Source organism: Hyla sarda, chromosome 2, assembly GCF_029499605.1.
Source record: "Hyla sarda isolate aHylSar1 chromosome 2, aHylSar1.hap1, whole genome shotgun sequence".
NCBI classification, from domain to species: domain Eukaryota; kingdom Metazoa; phylum Chordata; class Amphibia; order Anura; family Hylidae; genus Hyla; species Hyla sarda.
The window spans coordinates 112,614,635-112,637,479 of NC_079190.1; the positions used below are offsets into that span (position 1 = coordinate 112,614,635).

Sequence of the window (22,845 nt, forward strand, 5' to 3'; positions counted from 1 at the left end):
TTTACAGCTGGCACAATGCACTCAGGCTGAAAATGTTCTCCTGGCATTTGCCAAATCCAGACTAGTCCATCAGACGCTAGACAGAGAATCATGATCCGCCATTCCACAGAACAAGCTTATAGTGCTTAGCTATATAAGGATTGCAGGCAGCTGCTTGGCCATGGAAACCCATGCCATGAAGCTCCCAGCGGGGCACCGAGGTTTGGTCTCTGCAGTTACTGAGCCAGCGGTGTGTTGGTAACCTTTATGTACTATACGCTATGGCAAAACTGGCTAGTATCATAAAAAACACAGATTAACTGAAGCAGCTGCCTTTCAGAAGTATGTTCTGGCCAAATGCAACACATTAACCCATCTGAACCACAACTCAACCACATTGCGTGTTTTCTACCTTAGGTAATAAAAAGATGACCACAATGCCAAATTTGACCATACACTTTAACCAACAAAATAGGTGATTCCTAACAGCATTTTGGATATTAACATGCTTGTATTTTTTTTTTTTTAGGGTGTATTTTTTATCCCTAATGTTGCAGCAAAGTACGCACATCAGACAAGCATTTATACTCTGACATATTTTGGGACTACAGAATAAGTATTGAAGAAATACTAGAATACTTACAGTCAACTTCAACTTTGTGTGAGCATGGCCTAAAATGTTTAAAGGGGGAGGGGGTGGGGAGGCAGGCAAAATGGCATCTTGTCAGTGCTCTTGCTGCTTCTTACTGACATAAGTATTAAAAGCCAAAACTTGAAGTGGTAAACAGAGAAGAGCTATAATGGAAAGATTTGTACCTTTTCTGTGTTTTGGGCCCACTCCCAAATTTTGCTTACATATACTGATGCAGAATACTGCTGAAATATAGACATATATTCCTTAAGATCACTATGATTTAATCTTATTTTCCAATGTGCACATAAAAATGTTGGCTGTCTGTGATTTTTAGATGCTGGTAAGTGGTTAGTCTAGATGCTTCTGCCTTCTGTTCTTCCTTTAAACTCCCTTCAGATGCCACCATTTCCTCTGTCCCAAATCCTAGCCTTCTGTTCGGACTTCTTTACACCCTGATGCAGGATAGACATTAGCTCACCCTGCCATCCCGCCAGACTTCACGGCACCAAAGGTCTTTCAACCTTCCGCCATCTTCGCCAGTCTCTTCCCGCTACATCACACACATTCTGCCAAGGACTTCTGGCTTTCCTATATGGTTTCTCAGTCTGAGCCCTTATTCCCTTGTTGCTAAAACACTGTACAGCACCAAAAACACCCCTTTCTGGTCATTAATCCGGGTGGTGGCAGAAATAACCCCAAACATAAAGTCAAAACTACAAGAACATGTCAGAAGAATAGTGTTTAAATCTATGCACACAGCAAACCTGGCTGTATGGACACTGTATGGAGACACGGGAAATTCCATTTGGTTCAGTGTTACAAAGCCGTAAACACTGAGCGGTCACTGTAGGATGAATTAATAGGTCTATGTAGGAGGAAAAAGCCCAAACAGAAGTACATTTTTAATTAAAGTGACAGCGTATCCTAGTGATGCAAAAATCTCTTTATAATCATTGAAGGTCTGAATTCTGGGACCACAACCAATCTTGAGAATGTGAATTTAAATAGAGAAAACAGACATGGTCGCACATCCACAACATGCACCTTGCTCTAATGCTTCTCAGCAACATTTATTAAACTAACAGGTCGTTAGCGTTCTTTATGATCATGAAGTGAATCATGAGAATGAACAGACCACTGAACTAATTTAGGGCCCATGCACACTATGGAAATTCTGTTCAGAATAATTCCAATCCAAATTTAGTTTGCAGCAGAATCCTATTGACCTCACTGGAATTCTGCTGCACTGTGCACACCCTTTCACCCGAGGCTGTCCGGACTGTATTACAGTCACTGGGATTCCACTGGAGGCTGCTGCTTGCGGAATTCTGCTCGAAATCATTGCAAGTGGAAATTCTGTAGTGTGCATGGGCGCTTACAGTTTTTCCATGGCCAGCAGCACTCAGCCACTTGATGTGCAGGCAAATAGCAGCACAGCCCCATTCAAGTGAATTGGGCCGGCTGCAGTTCCCTGAACAGCCAGGAGAGGAAAACAGGGAAGGTACTATAGAACAGTGTTTCCCAACCAGTGTGCCTCCAGCTGTGGCAAAACTACAACTCCGGGCATGCTGGGAGTTGTAGTTTTGCCACAGCTGGAGGCACACTGGTTGGGAAACGATGCTATAGAAGTCAATCAGGCTTAAAGGGGTACTCCGGTGAAAACCTTTTTTCTTTTAAATCAACTGGTGGCAGAAAGTTAAACATATTTGTAAATTACTTCTATTAAAAAAGCTTAATCCTTCCTGTACTTATTAGCTACTGAATACTACAGAGGAAATTCTTTTCTTTTTGGAATGCTCTCTGATGACATCACGAGCACAGTTCTCTCTGCTGACGTTATTATAATAATAATAATGCTTTATTTATTGTTGTCCTTAGTGGGATTTGAACCCAAGTCCCCAGCACTGCAAGGCAGCAGTACTAACCTCTGAGCCACCCTGCTGCCCTTAGCATACATCTGCTATGCATGGTTGTTAAAATGGACAGAGATGTCAGCAGAGAGCACTGTGCTCGTGATGTCATCAGTGTTCCAAAAAGAAAGGAATTTCCTCTGTAGCATTCAGCAGCTAATAAGTACTGGAAGGATTACGATTTTTTAATAGAAGTAATTTACAAATATGTTTAACTTTCTGCCACCAGTTGATTTAAAAGAAAAAAGGTTTTCATTGGAGTACCCCTTTAAAACCCCTTCTTTCTCAGGATCAGTGTGGGATCCCATAGATCTCAGTCATAAAGTAATAGCATACCCTAATGATATGCTATCACCTCCAAAATATGAGAATACCCCACTAACTTTTAGAAAAGCTGCTTTCTTTTTCCTTTTGTAGATGGAGCAATAAATATGTAGTTGTGAAGGTGTAAATAGCCTGTAAATAATTAGTGGTTATAGCCTCCAGATGGAAATAAGAAAACATTGCCAAAATTATAAAAAAATTATGGAAAATAACGTTGAAAATAAAGAAAACATATAATATACACAATTATAAAATGTAGAAAAAAACTGCAAATACCATTTATGTTCTCTGCTCTTACTAAGTAATAAAAGTCTTGAATAGGGGACTTCCATTTATAAATTCAGAATGTCTTAGGGTGAAAACAGGTTGTGTTGCAGTTGCATTGTGGTTTGTAACTGCATCGTGTCAGTTTCCAATAATAAGTAATGGAAGAATTTCACTAAGCTTTGGAAACTGCAATGCAACTTCAATGCAACCTGTTTGTGGGATTTCTCCTATAAAGACCTCAACCTGGAAATTCATTTTCCATTAACCCCTAGACTACATAAGGCGTACATGTACATCGCTGCACCCAGGTACTTAGCGCACAGTGATGTACATGTGCACTACCCAACACGGTAGTCAGAAAAAGTCGACTGCTGTTCTCAGCAGCCGAGACCTCATGGTTAATGGCGGACTTCAGAGATCATGCTGATGTCCGCCATTAACCTTTTAGATGATACTGATCACGACATCTAAAGTAACTGTGGGGCTTAAGGGGAATCCTCAAACAACCCGGAGCACGATTTTGGGGGTCCAATTAGTCAATATGATGACCGGAGGTCTCCTTACCTCCTCCAAACTGCTCTTCCAGGCTCCACCTGTATGGTCTGCTCTCTGGCAGATGATACAAATGGATCACAGATAACACTGATCAGTAATATGCCAATGCATTTTAATTGTATTGACCCACAGAACAAAGAAAACATGACAGTTTTATCGTAAAATGCATTGCATTGAAACGAAATTGTGTAAAATTGTGGTTTTCTTTTTTATTATTTCTGACACAAATAAATGTATTTTTCTTTTTCGGCACATTGTATGGTAAAATGAAAGGTGTCATTGAGAATGTTCAATTGGTCATGCAAAAAACAAGCCCTCATATGGTCTGTGGATAAAAAAAAAAAGTTATTGCTCTTAAAAGGCAAGGAGGAAAAAACTAAAACGCAACTAAAACACCATGTCCTTAAGGGGTTAAAGGGAACCTGTCAGCTGTATTTGCTTCTAAGAGCTGCAGACAATGTTTTTTACCCCAATAGCTATCAAACTTTACCTTTCCTGGAGCTGTTGATTGTTGCCAAACTTATAATATTGCTTTTTTATTTCTTAGCCAGGTGTCAAGGTGGTGGCCAAGCTGCCCAAGTGCAAAAGCTTGCCACTCCTCCTAACTTGCTCTCATCTACTATCCCCTCTAGGTTTGACATACAGGGTTCTTTAAAGGGTTAATCCGGTAGAAAACATTTTTTTATTATTAATTGGTGCCAGAAAGTTAAACAGATTCGTAAATGACTTCTATTAAAAAATCTCTATCCTTCCAGTACTTATTCGTGGCTGTATAACACAGAGAAAGTTCTTGTTTTTTATGTCTTTTTCTTTCTGTCCACAGTGCTCTCTGCTGACACCTCTGTCTGTATCAGGAACTGTCCAGAGCAGGAGAGGTTTGCAGAGAGCAACTTGGACAGAAAAAAAAAAGAAATCCAAAAAGAAAAGAACTTTCTCTGTAGTTTATAGCAGATTTTTTAAGAGAAGTAATTTACAAATCTGTTTAACTTTCTGGCAAAGTTAAAAGTACCCCTTTAAATTAATCAAAGAGGGGCTGGGAGATAAGTCCAAGTGAGGAGGCATGCTAGGCCATGGCACTTGACCAGCTTGGTCTGCCTCCTTGATACTTGACAAATAAAAATGAAATTTTGGCAACCATATCAGCCCTAGGAAAAGTATAGTAAAGAGTAATTTCAGACTCTCAGCTATCCAATGGGGTTCGAAGCTTTTAGCATTAAATACAACTGACAGATTCCTTTTAACAAGCCGCAGCAAGTTGGAAAACTGTTCTGCCTACCCATGCAAATCTGAGTACTACCTAAACTGAGATAAAACAGGTATTGTCAGGTTAAAATTAAGTGTTAAGTTCTTTCTACGTTCTACCTGTATATTACAAAAGCAAATGTGATCATACATGATCTTTTTCTTTCCACTATTTCTTTGTTGTTAGAGCAGCAGTGTGTCCTGCAGAACTGCTTTTCCTTATGCAAATGAGGACAAGTTGCAGCATTTTTTTTTACAATTTGTAGAACAGTTTTTTCACCTAGACTCAAATAATGCATTTAAAGGGTACTCCAGGGGAAAACCTTTTATTTATTTATTTATTTTTTTAAATCAACTGGTGCCAGAAAGTTAAACAGATTTGTAAATTACTTCTATTAAAAAATCTTAATCCTTCCAGTACTTATTAGCTGCTGAATACTACTGAAGAATTATTTTCTCTTTGGAACACCGAGCTCTCTGCTGAATCATGACCACAGAACTGTCCAGAGTAGGAGAAAATCCCCATAGCAAACATATGCTGCTCTGGACAGTTCCTAAAATGGACAGAGATGTCAGCAGAGAGCACTGTGGTCATGATGTCAGCAGAGAGCACTGTAGTCAGGATGTCAGCAGAGAGCACTGTGTTCCAAAAAGAAAAGAATTTCCTCTGTAGTATTCAACAGCTAATAAGTACTGGAAGGATTAAGATTTTTTAATAGAAGTCATTTACAAATCTGTTTAACTTTCTGGCACCAGTTGATCTAAAGAAAAAAAGTTTTCCACCGGAGTTCCCCTTTAATACATATTGTTTTAAATAAACATTTGCAGTAAATAAGAAAAACCTTCCCTCTATTAAACAACATACCATGTACAAAATTTGCATGTGCACATAGGGTTTAGTGTTTAAGGAGAAATAACTTTTGGACATTGATGTTACAATTTTTTTTTCTCTCAAAAATACAATTCTCATATGTTATTTGCTCTCTAGATGAACTCTTTAAATAACAGGGATACTTTATTAAAGCTCAGCTGGAATCAGGCTGGTTGTCACAAACAGCAACATGTGCCATAGATTAGAGTAGTGTACATTTGGTTAATGAGAAACAATTACAGATGGCTGCACACGTTGGAACTTTATGTACTTGCCTTCAGATACAAAGTATCAGCTAAAGTCTGTCTACTAGTTTTAAACAACTTGGTTTTTCCCATATTCCAAACATATTACCTATCCACAGGACAGATGTCTGATTGGTGGGGGTCTGATCACTAGACCACCTACAGATCACAAACATGAGGGTACTGTGTTCCCCAGGTGAGTTGAGCTGCAGTTAAGCACAGGCACTTTTCCTCCATTCAAAGTATATAGGATTGCCGAAGATAGCGGAGGGCTCTTCTCTCTTCAGCATTCCAATAGATCAGTGGTTCCCAAACTTTTTCGGTTCACGACTCCCTTAGTGTCACAAATCCACAAGGATGGCTTCCTGCTGACATATAGCACATAGAACTGTAGCTTCAAGGCCCCAATGCAAAATCTGTAACAGGGCCCCATGTCTACTGCGTGCCCTTTTTAATACTGGTATTTTCTAATGGGGCAGAGGTGCCTTTGTGCCCCCTTAGGCCGGGTGCGACTGCTACGTCTGCACCTCCTATAGTTATGTCCCGACAGATAAGGCACTAGTATAATATATATATAGCAATGGTATAGTATAATTGGGGGGGGGGGGGGGGGGGGTAGTAGTAGTACTTCTGACACATATAGCACTAGTATAGTATACTAGGGGTGGTAGTAGAAGTATGACACATTTAGCACTAGTATAGTATAATGGGGGTAGTAGGAGTATGACACACGTAGCACTGTATGGATGAATGGGGGTAGTAGTATGACACATAGCACTCCAGGATCATGCTGGGGGCCATGGTATCATCATGATTAATGGGGATCATGCAGTTGGACCCCCTCCACTCAGACACTTGTCATCTTTTCTGTGGATAGGTGATGAATTCTGATTATGGAAAACCCCATTTAATGTAATAACCATTTTACCTGACTAATATTTACTACATTGTAAAGTAGTCATTGATGGTTCCCCTTCAAAGTCACATTTAAGGACCATAGTAGCCCTTACTTTCTTTGAACATGATTGGAACAATGCTTTTAACAGTGTCAATTCATACTTATGTGCACATAAGTGTAGTGGATATAATACACTGTTGGTGATAACTAGATGTTTATATGTACTGGAACCTAACAAGAACACTGTTGTAAACAATAAACCTAAAAGCCTACGTTCCAACATCAGAAATTCTGCATAGATGCGGGATTCCGCATCTGGATTTATTATGCTGGAATTCCGCATCTACACGGACATCTGTGGACTTTTCGCAAAATCTATGCAAAATTTCTGCATGAATTCCACATGAATCCACAGTTTGCTGAAAAAAGTCCTGTTTTTCATTACAAAAGTGAAATTTCTCATGGAATCCATGTGACTTTGTGTGAATTCCGCTTAAAATTCACATGATATCAAGTCCCGTTGACTTCATTGGGCTCCTGCAGTGTAAATTCTGCAATGTAAATGGGACTGCGGAATCCCATTGAAGTTAATAAGGCTATAAACACATACAGAATTTCCATGTGGAAATCCATGCGTAAATTCTGGCGTTTGGACATAGCCTAACATTACACCCTCTCTGCAGTATCCCACTTCAGCCACTAAGTAAGCAATACAACACGCCAACCCCAAAATCAAGAAGCACTGCTCAGCGGGACAGCAGCATTATGATACCCAGGGCGACGGGAGTAAGGGATCTGAGGAGAGGTCACAGTCAGTAGAGGAAGGGAAGTTTTGGTCATGACCTATTGTGAAAGGTATAAAAAAAAATAAGCTCCAAAAAGGCACTATCCCATAATAAAGTAGGAGTGACTAGTGTAATAAACACAACCGTACTTTATTCAAAAGACAGTCAGCAGATAACATTTATTGGCAAGACGCGTTTCGGGTAATAACCTACCCTTTTTCAATTTACATCTGCAATTTAAAAAGGGTAGGTTACTACCCGAAATGCGTCTTGCCAATGGATGTTATCTGCTGACTGTCTTTTGAATAAAGTACGGTTGTGTTTATTACACTAGTCACTCCTACTTTATTATGGGATATTGCCTTTTTTGAGTTTTCTTTCTTTTATACATTTATTACTGGATCCGTTGGCTCCCGGTCAAGCTCCTACGGCCTGCAGTCCTACGAATACCCCATACCTAGGGGTGATATGCTCATTGCGTGAGAGTCCATATTTTAGACGCTCACTAAAAATTTGCTGTACCCACAGGATTACACGAGGCGCTGTCCTCCCCCACTTTTTATTTCCTCTTTTATATTGTGAAAGGTGGATCATGAATTATCTATATGTGTTACCTTTCATTGTCATTCTGTCCATGATGACAAAGAGGAGAATACTGAAATTGATCTCTAAAATATAGGTAGCCTCACAAAGAACACAATGGCAATAGGTCATTTTCGGATTCCCTTAAAATGCTGTAGCTAGCAGAGTAGCAAGAACACATCCAGCTATGGGGCTCAGTAGCTGATATGACCAGTATCCACCAATTCCTCAACCAAGCTCCAATGGTGATCGTTCTCATTACACGGTTATCTCACATATGGGAGCTTTAGAAAGTGCTTGTGGTGCCGGACAGTGTGGGACGGCAGAGAAAACCAGATGTATATAATGTGAATATTACATATTTGCCTGAATACTTACATGACAAGTCTAGTAGGTGTGCGAAAATATCATGTCTTATTGCATATTATTTAATGCACTTTGTGTTGATTGATTTGGGTGAATGACATCTCAGTAGCTTATTATGGTTTATGACATAATAAGTAGGTATAAAACAATTGCACATTCCACAGTTGTATTTGACTTCAGCATGGCTATAGTCGCCACAGAACAGAAGCCTTAAAGACGTGGATAAGGAATAACACTGATTTATTGAAATTATTTTTCAGGAAGAAATGTGAAAGTCTACAGTGCGAGGTTTGGATCCTAAATCACTACACAAGTATGGCCGGGGTGGATTTATTGCAGAACAACTAGAGAAGACCTGCTTGTTTACAGAGGATCTACTGGAAGATATTCCTTGTGAAGCTACTGAGACATAATAAAATCATGGCAAACAGTAGCAAAGAGCGGCTGTGCGGATCTGGTGCTCCACTTGGTCATGTCAATGGCTTCCCTCCTTCTGTTTACCAGTTTCCCTTTAGTCAAGGGATGCGGAGCTCTCCACCTTTTGAAATGTTAGCCAATGGGAACTTCTTCCGAAATTTCCCTACTGACCTGCCCAAAGAAATGGCTTCTCTGTGTGAGTATGCAGTTATGTGATCTATTATGAATATTATAAAGTGTTGGATCCTTTTTAACTTGAAAAGTACATTTACAACACTACAAGACCTATAAGAGTTTATGAGATATATGAGAGGAGGGCATTGAGGTGAATATGGGACATCATTATAGAAACAAAATATGAAGCTTTTCACTAAGAGTTTTAAATGACAATCCCCCCCTGTACTTTATTGCCTATACAGTGATCCCTCAACTTACAATGGCCTCAACATACAATAGTTTCAACATACAATGGTCTTTTCTGGACCATCGTAAGTTGAAACCAGACTTAACATACAATGCTACGGACAGTCCAGATCTGTGAAACGTGCCAATCAGAATGGGCATTCACTGGTAAAACCCCTGTATTACTGAAGCGTATGCACTGACTGGTGTCTGGTAGAGCCCCCTACAGTACAGGGAGGTATTACATGTTCTGTACTCTTTACCTGTACCAGGGTTAGCTGCTACTTTGGACACCAGGTGAGGGCGACTCCATGTTACTTTTTTAGGACATTGTGTGTACTGTACAGGACCCAGAAGAAGCTCCTGTCCTCTACATAGACCAGTGTTTCCCAAGCAGGGTGCCCCCAGCTGTTGCAAAACTACAACTCCCAGCATGCCCGGACAGCCTTTGGCTGTCCGGGCATGCTGGGAGTTGTAGTTTTGCAACAGCTGGAGGCTCCCTGCTTGGGAAACACTGACATAGACAGTGATTTACAGCTCTCAGCAGATATTTCCTACTTTTATATATAAGGACTTGCTTTATCTATATTAGTTATCTACTTATTTTTCTTTAATTCTTGCTTTTTCCTATTTTCGGATGACATTTTGGTGCCTTCAGAACCAATTACCAAGTTTCCATAGAGTTCTGGTCTCAACATACAATGGTTCCAACATACAATGGTCGTCCTGGAACCAATTAATATTGTAACTTGAGGGACCACTGTAGTGGTAAAGAGGGGCTAGCCATGCAGTCTGCTCCTGAATTTGACTTTACATATTAATCTCCATATAGAAGAGGGTTCCAATCAGATCGCTTCTTTCATTTTTCAGAGGCCTTTTCAAAAATGAAAGAAACAATCTGATTGGTTGCTATGGGCAACTCAGCAACTTTTCCTCTGGACATGTTTTAATAAATCCCCCCTAGGTTCCTAAAAATCAAAGAAGAATAAAGTAAAAAGACAGCCCTTCTAGATATATTTATACTATCTGTATGAGAGAAAATGAGTGGAGGTGTATATATATGTATATAGGGGTGACATTCATCATTGTAGGTGTAAGTGAAGCATTTTTTTCTACACCTTTTTTTGTGTGCTGGTAATTAGAGATGAGCGAACTTACAGTAAATTCAATTCGTCACGAACTTCTCGGCTCGGCAGTTGATGGCTTATCCTTCATAAATTAGTTCAGCTTTCAGGTGCTCCGGTGGGCTGGAAAAGGTGGATACAGTCCTAGGAAAGATTCTCCTAGGACTGTATCCACCTTTTCCAGCCCACGGGAGCACCTGAAAGCTGAACTAATTTATGCAGGAAAAGTCATCAACTACCGAGCCGAGAAGTTCATGACGAATCGAATTTACTGTAAGTTCGCTCATCTCTACTGGTAATGTGTAGGAGAACCACATTTATTAAAGGGGTACTCCAGCGCTTAGACATCTAGAGTACCCTTTTAAATGGTCGCAGAGCATTTGATACATTTTGTGCTGGTCACATTTTCTGTCACACCAAAAAGCTAAGCTAAGTCAGAGCTGGTGTAGTTTAGAGACTTTCCGTTGGTTTTGTGCCTTTTTTTGCGAAAAGGCGCAGTTCATAAAGCCCGTGTATCACGTGTATTGCTAAAATCAGTGGATTACTACTCAAAATCAGCAGAAATGTATAAACCAAAAGTGAGCAAATAAGACACTTGCGCCAAAATAGCGCCAAATGTAGACAAAAAAATGGTAAATACAATGATAAATGCTGGCCATAGGGTATCAAAAGATTGTATAGAATACATTTATTTGATATCAATTGTATCATGAAAATTATATCTAGAAAAGGTATTATCTGTTGAAGATATTACATGAATAACATTAGTATAGCCAATATGGGTAAATTATAACCGATTTATTAAAGGGTACCTCTCATCAAATAAACTTTTGATATATTTTAGATTAATGAATGTTGAATAACTTTCCAATAGCATGTTAATGAAAAATATGCTTCTTTCTATTGTATTTTTCCCGATCAGTCCTGTCAGCAAGCATTTCTGACTCATGCTGGAGTCCTAAGCACTCAGAGCTGCCAGCCTGCTTTGTTCACAGCCAAACAGGCTGTGAACAAAGCAGTCTGGCAGCTCTGAGTGTTCTCCTTTGTGAACAAAGCAGACTGGCAGCTCGTAGTGTTTAGGACTCCAGCATGAGTCTGAAATGCTTGCTGCCAGGACTGGTAGGGAGACCCCTAGTGGTCATTTCTTCATAGTGGAAAATTAAATAGAAAGAAGCATATTTTTTAATAACATGCAATTGTAAAGTTATTCTGCATACATTAATCTATAATATATCAAAAGTTTTTTTGATGAGAGGTACCCTTTAAGTACTCATGCCTGTAAAATCCCATGCAGGGCCCTTGCAATGGGTATAGCATGCATTCACTTTCAAATAAGATAAAATATGTAATCTAAAATGATTTTCTCCTTACCAAAGTAAGACAAATCAATATAAATAATATATATAGATTTAAATTAATAGATATAAAATTTCTTGTACCACCTTCAATTACAATATTGCACAAAAATAAATGAATCATGTACAAAAATCCTACAAAAGAATTATAGCATATACCATATTCCTGAAAAAATGCAAGGAAATAAAAAAGTTATGTCCTTGGTGAATGGTCCATTCAAATTCACTTGGTTTATATATTGTATACAAGTTCTGAGGAATAATATCCTCAATTTTGATGTAATGCACCTAAATCACTATGTTCGTGTTTTTTCCTGGCATTTTTTGGGGCATATGGTAAATCCTATAATTCTCTTTTGTACAGGATTTATTTATTTTTGTGCAATATTGTAATAGAAGGTGGTACAAGAAATGCTATATCTATATATTTCATTTATATTGATTTGTCTCACTTTGATAAGGAGAAAATCATTTTATATAATTTTTTTTAAATCTTATTTGAATGCATGCTATACCCATTGCAAGGGCCCTGCACCGTTATCAGTTACTTGCTTTTGCCCGCGGCTTCGCTAGCATTAAATTTGGGGTAACATACATCTACTTTTTACGATCCTATAGTAATGAGGCCGCTCTGGGTAAAGTCTACGGCATCCAAACAACCAGAATTATTTCAACTTTTATCGCTGCGTCTAAAGAGTTAATGCCGGACATCTGCCGGAACGGCGATGTCCGGCATTATTCACGGGTCCTGCGTCCGTGCGGGTATGATGCTAGCTCAGCTCCTGGGCTCGCTTCATAACCCTCCCATGCCGCAGCGCTGGGTATACCCGGCGTTCTGCGGCAAGGGGTTAATTCATACAAACTTTGAACCCCCGTTTCACCCCTTCAGGGGTGGAATTTTAGAAAACGTTAAAACACGTGTTTCTTTATCTCTAATTGTGTTTCTTTATCTCTAATTCATGCTTCTAGCTTCAAAAATAACAGACTTCCATACAAACTTTCAACCCCTTTTTCACCCCCTTAAGGGTTGAATTTTGAAAAATCCTTTCTTACTCCTCGTCTACGTCTTAAAAACAACACCTGTGAAAAAATTCAGCTTTCTAGGTCTAAGGGTTTAGGCTGGGCGTTGATGAGTCAGTGAGTCAGGTCTACTCCTTTTATATATATAGATAATTTACCCATATTGGCTATACTAATGCTATTCATGTAATACCGTATTTATCGGCGTATAACACGCACTTTTTAGGCTAAAATTTTTAGCCTAAAGTCTACCTGCGTGTTATACGCCGATAAGCCGCTGCAGTTCAATGGCGGGCTTTAAATCAATGAACTGCAGCGGCTTTGCAGGTGCAGAGACCTGCTGTCGCTGCCGGCTTCTCTGCCCCTGCCTGTCCTGGGGTCTAGAGCCCTGCTGCCGGCCCTTCTCTCCCCCTGGCTATCGGTGCCGCTGCCCCTTCTCTCCCCCTGGCTATCGGTGCCGCTGCCCATTCTCTCCCCCTGGGGCAGCGGCGCCGACAGACAGGGGGAGAGAAGGGGCAGCGGCACCCATTACTGGCGCCGCTGCCCCGTTGCCTCCCCCATCCTCGGTTGTATAATTACCTGTTGCCGGGGTCGGGTCCGTGCTGCTTCAGGCCTCTGGTGTGTGTCCCCTGCGTCGTTGCTATGCGCTGTGAGATGCAATGACGTCACTCGTCATTGCGCCGCGCTGTGCAGTGCATAGCAACGAGGCAGGGGACGCACACCGGAGGCCTGAAGCAGCGCGGACCCGACCCCGGCAAGGCCGACCCCCTGCCTTTCCTGGGGGCTTCTGCGGGGTCAGAAACAGTGTATCGGGGTATACACATGCACACACACGCACCCTCATTTTACCAAGAATATTTGGGTAAAAAACTTTTTTTACCCAAATATCCTTGGTAAAATGAGGGTGCGTGTTATAGGCCGGTGCGTGGTATACCCCGATAAATATGGTATCTTCCACAGATAATACATTTTCTAGATATCATTTTCATGATACATTTGCTATAATATACATTTATTCTATATGATCCATTTATTCCCTATAAATATATATATATATATATATATATATATATATATATATATATACCTAGAAGGGCTGTCTTTTTCCTTTATTATTCTTTTATATAGGATGTCAATTTAGAGCACTGCATACATGCTCAGCCACCTCTAAACTTATAGCTACTTGCACAAGAAATAGATCTGTTGCGGATTTGCATGTAAAAAATGACTTTGCAGAACCAGCTTAGTGAACCAGATTTTCAGAAATACATCGGCCTTCATTTACTATTGCAAACCCGATATATTTTGTCGGGTTGTGTGCCAGATTCTGGCGCATTGCACTAGAAATTCTGTCTGTGCCGGAATTTGCACCAGAATTTGAGCCAGAATAAAAATTAAAAAAAACTGACTATCTCTCCATTTTACAGAGAAAACCCAAAAAGGGGTGTGGTCGTTGGGAACAGCGGGCGTTTCAACAGAAAATATTGGGAATTTCAGCTGAGGAAAACCCTACAGTGGAAAATGTAGGGAAACCTTAGTAAATACCGTGGAAAATAAATTGTGGGGAATTAAAATCCACATTATGTGGATAGAATTATCGGGAATTCACACAAAATTTCCAAATCAGCAGTGTCAATTTATGCCGTGCATATGCTGCAGGTTTATTGTGAATTTCCCCCATTGACTTGAAAATCTCCTGTGGCTTTTCCAACATATGTGCAAGTAGCCTTAGTCTTCTGTATGCAGCAGCCATATGATCCTTTAGCTTAGAGAACAGGTGTCAGGGGACCCATATTCTCCTGAGGTTGGATCCCCACCTATCAGAGGTTTATGGGGTTTGCAATGAATATCTAAAGTGGGAAAGCTCTTTTACTTAACTTATAGTACAAGCTTTATCAAGGCTCAGCTCATACTGAAGACCTACAAATATTGTGACCTTTATATTGTGCCCCTCACCTAGAAGCATTGTCATACCTCTGTCAGTACATTTTGCTGTGAATCTTGAAAAACTTTCTATGTTATGTTGGAGCAATATAGAGGTGTGGTGAGAGTCTATAGAATTCTATGGGTGTCATTTATTGGATTCCTACAACACAGTACTGAACACAGTGCCATATGGATGCGCCATATTGTTGTAGAAAGTACAAGCACTACATAAATATAAGCAGACAGATATTAACTGGATCCTACATGACCATTAATTTGTAGGCCTAGTGCTAGTCGAAGAGAGGCACATCTATAGTGTAGAGTCCATCCCGATCCATCACCTTATCGTGGTTGGATACGCACTTTTTCATCAGATGGTATGCTAACCTCCATTTTTTCATAGCAATATTGGCCCTGATTTACTAAGAATGGAGTGTACTGTAGGTTTCTTTGTGGGTTTTAATTCCCTACAAATTTTTTTCCACAGTATTTACTCAGCTTTCCATACATTTTGCACTTTTCCCTACATTTTGCTTTATTTTTTTTTTTACACATGCTCTGATCTGTCTGGTTTTCCTCAGCTGAAATACACCACATTTTCTGTGTAAACCTTAGTAAATATGTTGGGTTTTTGTCAAAATGTCGAAAACACGCCCCTTTTCTGTGACCATGCCCCCTTTTCTCTACAACCACGACCCTTTTTCGGGTTTTCACAGTATAATGGAGAGTTGGTTGGGTTTTTCATTTCTGGAGCAGACAGAATCCTGGCACAATGAGACAGAATTCTGTCGCAAATGAGACAGAATTCTGTCGCAATGAGACAAAATCTGTCACACAACCCGACAAAACATTTTGGGTTTACAATAGTAAATCAGGGCCATTGTGATGAATAAAAAATCAACTCATATATATATATATCTAAGCACTTGTAGTGTGCTGCTGTTAATTTTGTATTTGTACTGAGATTTTAGCCATAGCAGTGTGCACCCCCATATACAGTTATGGCCATAAATGTTGGCACCTCAGAAATTTTTCAAGAAAATGAAGTATTTCTCACAGAAAAGGATTGCGATAACACGTTTTGCTATACACATGTTTATTCCCTATGTGTATTGGAACTAAACCAAAAAAGGGAGGAAAAAAAGCAAATTGGACATAATGTCACACCAAACTCCAAAAATGGGCTGGACAAAATTATTGGCACCCTTAACTTAATATTTGGCTGCGCAACCTTTGGAAAAAATAACTGAAATCAGTCGCTTCCTATAACCATCAATAAGCTTCTTACACCTCTAGGCTGGAATGTTGGACCACTCTTCCTTTGCAAACTGCTCCAGGTCTCTCTTATTGGAAGGCGCCTTTTCCCAACAGCAATTTTAAGATCTCTCCACAGGTGTTCAATGGGATTTAGATCTGACTCATTGCTGGCCACTTCAGAACTCTCCAGCGCTTTGTTGTCATTCATTTCTGGGTGATTTTTGACGGATGTTTGGGGTCATTGTCCTGCTGGAAGACCCAAGATCTCGGACACAAACCCAGCTTTCTGACACTGTGCTGTAAAGTGCGACCCAAAATCCATTGGTAATCCTCAGATTTTATGATGCCTTGTACACATTCAAGGTACCCAGTACCAGAGGAAGCAAAACAACCCCGAAGCATCATTGAACCTTCACCATATTTCACTGTAGGTACTGTGTTCTTTTCTTTGTAGTGTTCGGTAAACAGTAGAATGATGTGCTTTACCAAAAAGCTCCATCTTGATCTCATATGTTCACAAGATGTTTTCCCAGAAGGATTTTGGCTTACTCAAGTTCATTTTGGCAAAATGTAGTCTGGCTTTTTTATGTCTCTGTGTCAGCAGTGGGGTCCTCCTGGGTCTCCTGCCATAGCGTTTTATTTAATTTAAAGGTCGACGGATAGTTTGCGCTGAACCTGCAGGACAGCTTGAATATCTTTGGTACTTTGGGACTGCCTATCCACTATCCGGACTATCCTGTGTTGACACCTTTCATCAACATCATCTCTTCTCCTCTTTCTGTTGTCCATGCTTAGTGTGGCACACACAGACACACAATGCAAAGACTAAGTGAACTTCTCTCCTTTTTATCTGATTTCAGGTGTGATTTTTATATTGTCCACACCTGATACTTGCCCCAGGTGAGTTTAAAGGAGCATCACATGTTTGAAACAATTTTATTTTTCCACAATTTTGAAAGGGTGCCAATAATTTTGTCCAGACCATTTTTGGAGTTTGGTGTGACATTATGTCCAATTTACTTTTTTTTCTCCCTTTTTTGGTTTAATTCCAATACACACAAAGGGAATAAACATGTGTATAGCAAAACATGTGTTACTGCAATCCTTTTCTGTGAGAAATACTTAATTTTCTTGAAAAATGTCAGGGGTGCCAACATTTACGGCCATGACTGTATATAGTGGTTCTTTTGGATGTGCTGACCAATTTTTGGGGTTTTCTACATAATTATAAGACGGAATATTGTATTTACCCCTGAGTTTACCAGAACCGCAATGCATTCCCCTACAAATGCATTTTCCCAAAAGTTGCTGTTTGAGAGGAGGCGCATGAGAATCTCTTGTAGAACACCATTGGTGGCACCTGACTGCTTCCAAAATGCCAGTGATGGTGCAACTGCTTGATGAATGATGGCGATTGACACATTTTCTTATGAGGATACACAAGTAATGTGATCTGCCTGAAGACAGCCAAAGAACAGAAAGTATGTCTGGTGTGATGGAGGCAGCTTGAGGCCAAACACATATGAGTGAAAATATCTAAGGTATCTATGTGTACTGTGTACTCCCCCTCCAGATTACACCAATGTGAGTGACAGCTCTTGCCTCTGGTCTTGTACTACAGAATGCCAGTGTCAGCACCTTCATTACGGCATAGACCATGTCAGAGGGAGGCAATGCCAATGTATGAGTGTTTTTACACAAGAGATATTGTATTGTTCCCTCAAGTGAGCCGCACCCATGGGTGCAGTGGCTCATTCTTATGAACCTGGACGTGTAATTATCTTTGTAATAATAATAATAATCAGGAATACATACTCTTGGGCACTCCTGAGGGAGGAGCCAAATGTTCCTGCCGTTTGACTGTTTGCATTAGCTTCTGAATGCGGATGTTTTCAGGCACCAACCTCATAAGTTGCTCATTTATATCTGTTTCTCTTTGTTGGGGATTTGTTACAAGAAGGCACCTAAAAATAATGATAAAAAGCACTTTATTACTGCGTATTTCCCTTTGTCAGTCTTTGCCTCTTTACCTTGGTCCAGGAAGAAGCTAAGTTTTGGAAGCAATTCTTAAAGGGGTACTCCACCCCTAGACATCTTATCCCCTATCGAAAGCATAGGGGATAAGATGTCAGATCGCGGGGGTCCCGTTGCTGGGGACCCCCGGGATCTCGGCTGCAGGACCCATCTGTTGCGGCTTCCGGCAGCGCTGGAGGCTCTCATCCTAACGCCTCCTGACCACGGTGACGTGAGATCGTGACGTCACGACTCCGCCCCCGTGTGACGTCACGCCCTGCCCCTCAATGTAAGTCTATGGGAGGGGGCGTGACAGCTGCAGCGTTTCCAGAAGCCGCAATAGGTGGTTCCTGCAGCCGAGATCATGGGGGTCCCCAGCGACGGGACCCCCGCGATCTGACATCTTATCCCCTATCCTTTGGATAGGGGAAAAGATGTCTAGGGGCGGAGTACCCCTTTAAGCATCTATGGATTTATTATATATTATATATTGTCACAAAATCCTAAAGCCCTAAATTGGATTTTGTGTAATGCATTGATGACTAAATGGAGCAATGCAGATTATAGAAGCTGTGCAATCTGTGTTCAGCTCAACCTTCTACTTCCTACTGCGTACGGACTGGTACGGACCGTACCCTGCACTGGCAATGGCAAGTTAAAGAATAGTTGTCCAGCACACGTTCCCGTTTAAAATCCAAATCTTTATTCAAGCATATGCACCAGGTACGAAGGCAGGGTAGACACAGGTGACGCGTTTCAGCCCGTCAAAGGGCCTTAGTCTTATGACTAAGGCCCTTTGACGGGCTGAAACGCGTCACCTGTGTCTACCCTGCCTTCGTACCTGGTGCATATGCTTGAATAAAGATTTGGATTTTAAACGGGAACGTGCGCTGGACAACTATTCTTTACAATGCAGATTATACTATTGATGGGGAGTTGCTCTTTAATCTATTCTCTCTATATTTGGGCAGGGTCACTAAAGGTGAACAAACACTTCAAGGAAGTTTGAGCAATGAATGAAACTGTTTACACACCAAATATGTTATTGGCAATGATTAAGTGTAATTTTGCGTATGTATGGCAGACTACAAGAGACACTTTCAGTTTCGTTAATGAATTTTGCGATTAAATCAATTCCTTTTCCTCACTAAGAGGTCCCAAGAGGTGACAAGTATGGCCAGTCCACAATGTATGGTTGAGTAAGATTATCCGTAAGCTTATTTCCTTCTCTCTAGGGGAGATTTATCAAAACCTGTTCAGAGGAAAAGTTGCTGAGTTGCCCATAGCAACCAATCAGATCGCTTCTTTCATTTTTCAGAGACCTTTCCAAAAATGAAAGAAGCGATCTGATTGGTTGCTATGGGCAACTCAGAAACTTTTCTTCTGATAAATCCTCCCCCATTATATCCACATATTCTTACATTTTACTTGGAATCACATTTGCATACAGAAATAACTTGTATAAGGAAAGGCCGGGTGTAAAGTGACATTCTGATGAAATGTGATTCATGCTGAAGTTGTTTGATGTGTATTTTTACTTTTTCCTGGACAAAACTTAAACAGTGAACAATAAGCTGAGTTGTGTTTTTTTTATGCTGATGGCAGCGTATTTCACCAATTTTAATAATTACTTTAATGTGCGATTTCTATACTAAGTCTGCAAAACCTTGAAGCATTATGTGTCATTTCACACTGATGAAACCTTATATGACACCAGGAAATATTAGGTTTAATGTCTCATTTTTTTTTACACTGGTGCTTTAATAATAAGAAAGCATATTCACCTGTTCTGATCCAACGCAACTGCCGTTCCAGCGGCTCTGGTTCCCTGTTGCTCTAGGCTTTTTCTTTCAAGTCAACTCTGCAAGAAATTCCCTCTCAGCCAATCACCGGCTAAGATAGGTCACCAGAGGAACCAGAAAGCAGTAGTGACCAGAGAGAACACAGCACTGTCTGTATGTTATTTGTGGGGGATCAGTGTAGAGGAGTATGCATTGTTTTGATTTTCTCTTTTAAAGCTTCTTAAAGGGGTACTCCCATGGAAAACTTTTTTTTTTTTTTTTTTTTTTACATCAACTGGTGTCAGAAAGTTAAACAGATTTGTAAATCACTTCAATTAAAAAATTCCAGCACTTTGTAGGGGCTGTATACTAAAGAGAAAGAGCAGTTCTCTCTGCTGACCTCTGCTGTCCATTTTAGGAACTGTCCAGTGCAGCATATGTTTGCTATGGGGATTTTCTCCTGCTCTGGACAGTTCCTAAAATGGACAGCAGAGGTCAGCAGAGAGCACTGTGGTCATGACATCAGAGGAAATGCATTTCTTTTTTTGGATTTCTCTTTAGTATACAGCCCCTTAAAAATACTGGAAGGATTAAGATTTTTTAATAGAAGTGATTTACAAATCTGTTTAACTTTCTGACAAGCTCATATGGGTCTGTGGATGGAAATATAAAAGAGTTATGGATTTTAGAAGGCAAGGAGGAAAAAACGACAAGGCAAAAATAAAGTTGGCCTGATCCTTAAAGGGGTACTCCCACCCTAGACATCTTACCCCCTATCCAAAGGATAGGGGATAAGATGTCTGATCGCGGGGATCCCGCCGCTGGGGACCCCCGTATTATTGCATGCGGCACCCACCTGTGTTCTCACCGGTACCGCTGGAGGGTATGAGTCGCGACTTCGGGAACGGAAGTCCGTGACATCAGGACTCTGCCCCCGTGTGACGTCACGCCCATCCCCTCAATGCAAGTCCCCTCATAGACTTGCATTGAGGGGACGGGCGTGACGTCACACGGGGGTGGAGTCCTGACGTCACGGACTTCCGTTCCCGAAGTCGCGACTCAGACCCTCCAGCAGTACCGGTGAGAACACAGGTGGGTGCCGCATGCAATAATGTGGCGGTCCCCAGCGGCGGGACCCCCGCGATCAGACATCTTATCCCCTATCCTTTGGATAGGGGATAAGATGTCTAGGTTGGGAGTACCTCTTTAAGACTAAAATTGGCTGTGTCCTTAAGGGGTTAATAGAGTGCTATAAATAGTTATTTTTCCCATTTTACTATAAAGAACAGTAAAAAAATAAAATATTCAAACTATTAAAATATAATGTTAATGATCATGTAGAGTAAATGGGGTAAGCGTAAAAAAATACCAAGGTGCAAAATTGCTGATCTTTGATCACATCAAATAAGTGTTCTTACCATGTCCCATGTACCATGTGTTGATTGTGTCCTCCATATTGCTGAAAATCACTTTGAAAATTGTCTTGTGCTGTATAATAATGGCCCTCTAGAAGTCCCTTGGGCGTGGTGCATCTTTAGGTAGTCACCACTGCTCTAGGCTGTATTTACACCTACTAAAGCATGATTGACAGCCCAGGCATCGGTGTAAATACAGCCCAGAGCATCGGCGACTACCTGACAATGCACCAAGCCCAGGGGACTACTAGAGTGTCATTAACATATGGCACAGGACATTTTTCAAAGTGATTATCTGCATTATGGACAACACAAACTAGGATATTGGGACATGGTAAGGACACTGATTTTACCCTATGTAACATATTGCCAACAGTTATATAGGGTCAATTCTGCTGACAGGTTCCCTTTAAGCGCCATGATGAAATACATGGAAAGGGATGTTGTATTCCGTTGTAATGTGGATGGGGGGAAAATGTTGTAGACTTTAGAGTTTGTCCAGTCAAATATGATGGGATTTTCAACATATCCTCCACATGGAGCCTCCAATACACAGGGGAATCCCACCGTATCCACTTCTCAGCAGAACTTTATATGTGAGGATTTTTAGCCTCTACATGTATACAATAATATTGTCATTTACTGACATATCTTTAAAATGATGAAATATTGAGTTATAAAGTATATTAGTAACCCCTAGAACATTTCATTTATAAAATGACTAAGCTTTAGTTACACAAACTATAAATACCTCCTTGGTTCTGCGGGTTTGAATTCACTATTCAGTTCACTGTGACTTAAACATCTACACATGTATCTGTTTTATTTTGTCTTTCTCATTCCTCCTCCTGTTCACTCTACTATTTCTCCTCCTACGGCTGTGTTCCCTTATTTTCCCCTCCCCACAAAACGTTTTCTGCGTCTCGCCCCTGGCTGGCTGCATGCCTTGCCGGCATGTCTTCGGGTGTGAATTACATGCCAGGACAGGCTTAAAGGGGTGTTGACTGGCACTCTGCCCACTACAACATACAGATCAGGACAAGTACAGGAAGCTGCCCACTCGAAGGACCGTCACTCAACCCAGCTAGTTTTTAATTCCCTCCTTATAAATCTTTTTCCATGTAAATTAACTATTTCTAGTGCATTGCAGTTTAGATGTTATATATATATATATATATATATATATATATATATATATATATATATATGCTTTTTATGATACCAGGACACCTTTATCTTGAATTCCTAGCCCTTCAACTGACTATTTCTGTGGGGTATTGGTAATATGAGTACCGTGTTTTCCTTCCTCCACCTGTGTCTCCAGCATGTCACATACCAATGATGTCACTGTTCTTGTTGAGCAAATGAGTTGAAAAGTTGTGATTTGCATTGTACATAGGTACAGAAGTAAGAGAGTAAAACCTGCGTTCTGCATTCAGAGGGGAAACATAATCATTCTCAAAAGAGTACAAAAGAA

General features: G+C 40.5%; 1 protein-coding gene across 1 annotated transcript in view; it reads left to right on the top strand.

The window, feature by feature from the left end:
- The window catches only part of RARG (retinoic acid receptor gamma), a 214,429-nt gene that overhangs the window by 65,719 nt on the left and 125,865 nt on the right, over positions 1-22,845 (top strand). The window contains exon 2 of the mRNA XM_056555295.1: positions 8,919-9,271. Within this exon, the coding sequence (XP_056411270.1) occupies positions 9,079-9,271 (193 nt within the window). The 5' untranslated portion in view covers positions 8,919-9,078. The remainder of the gene's footprint in view (positions 1-8,918; positions 9,272-22,845) is intronic.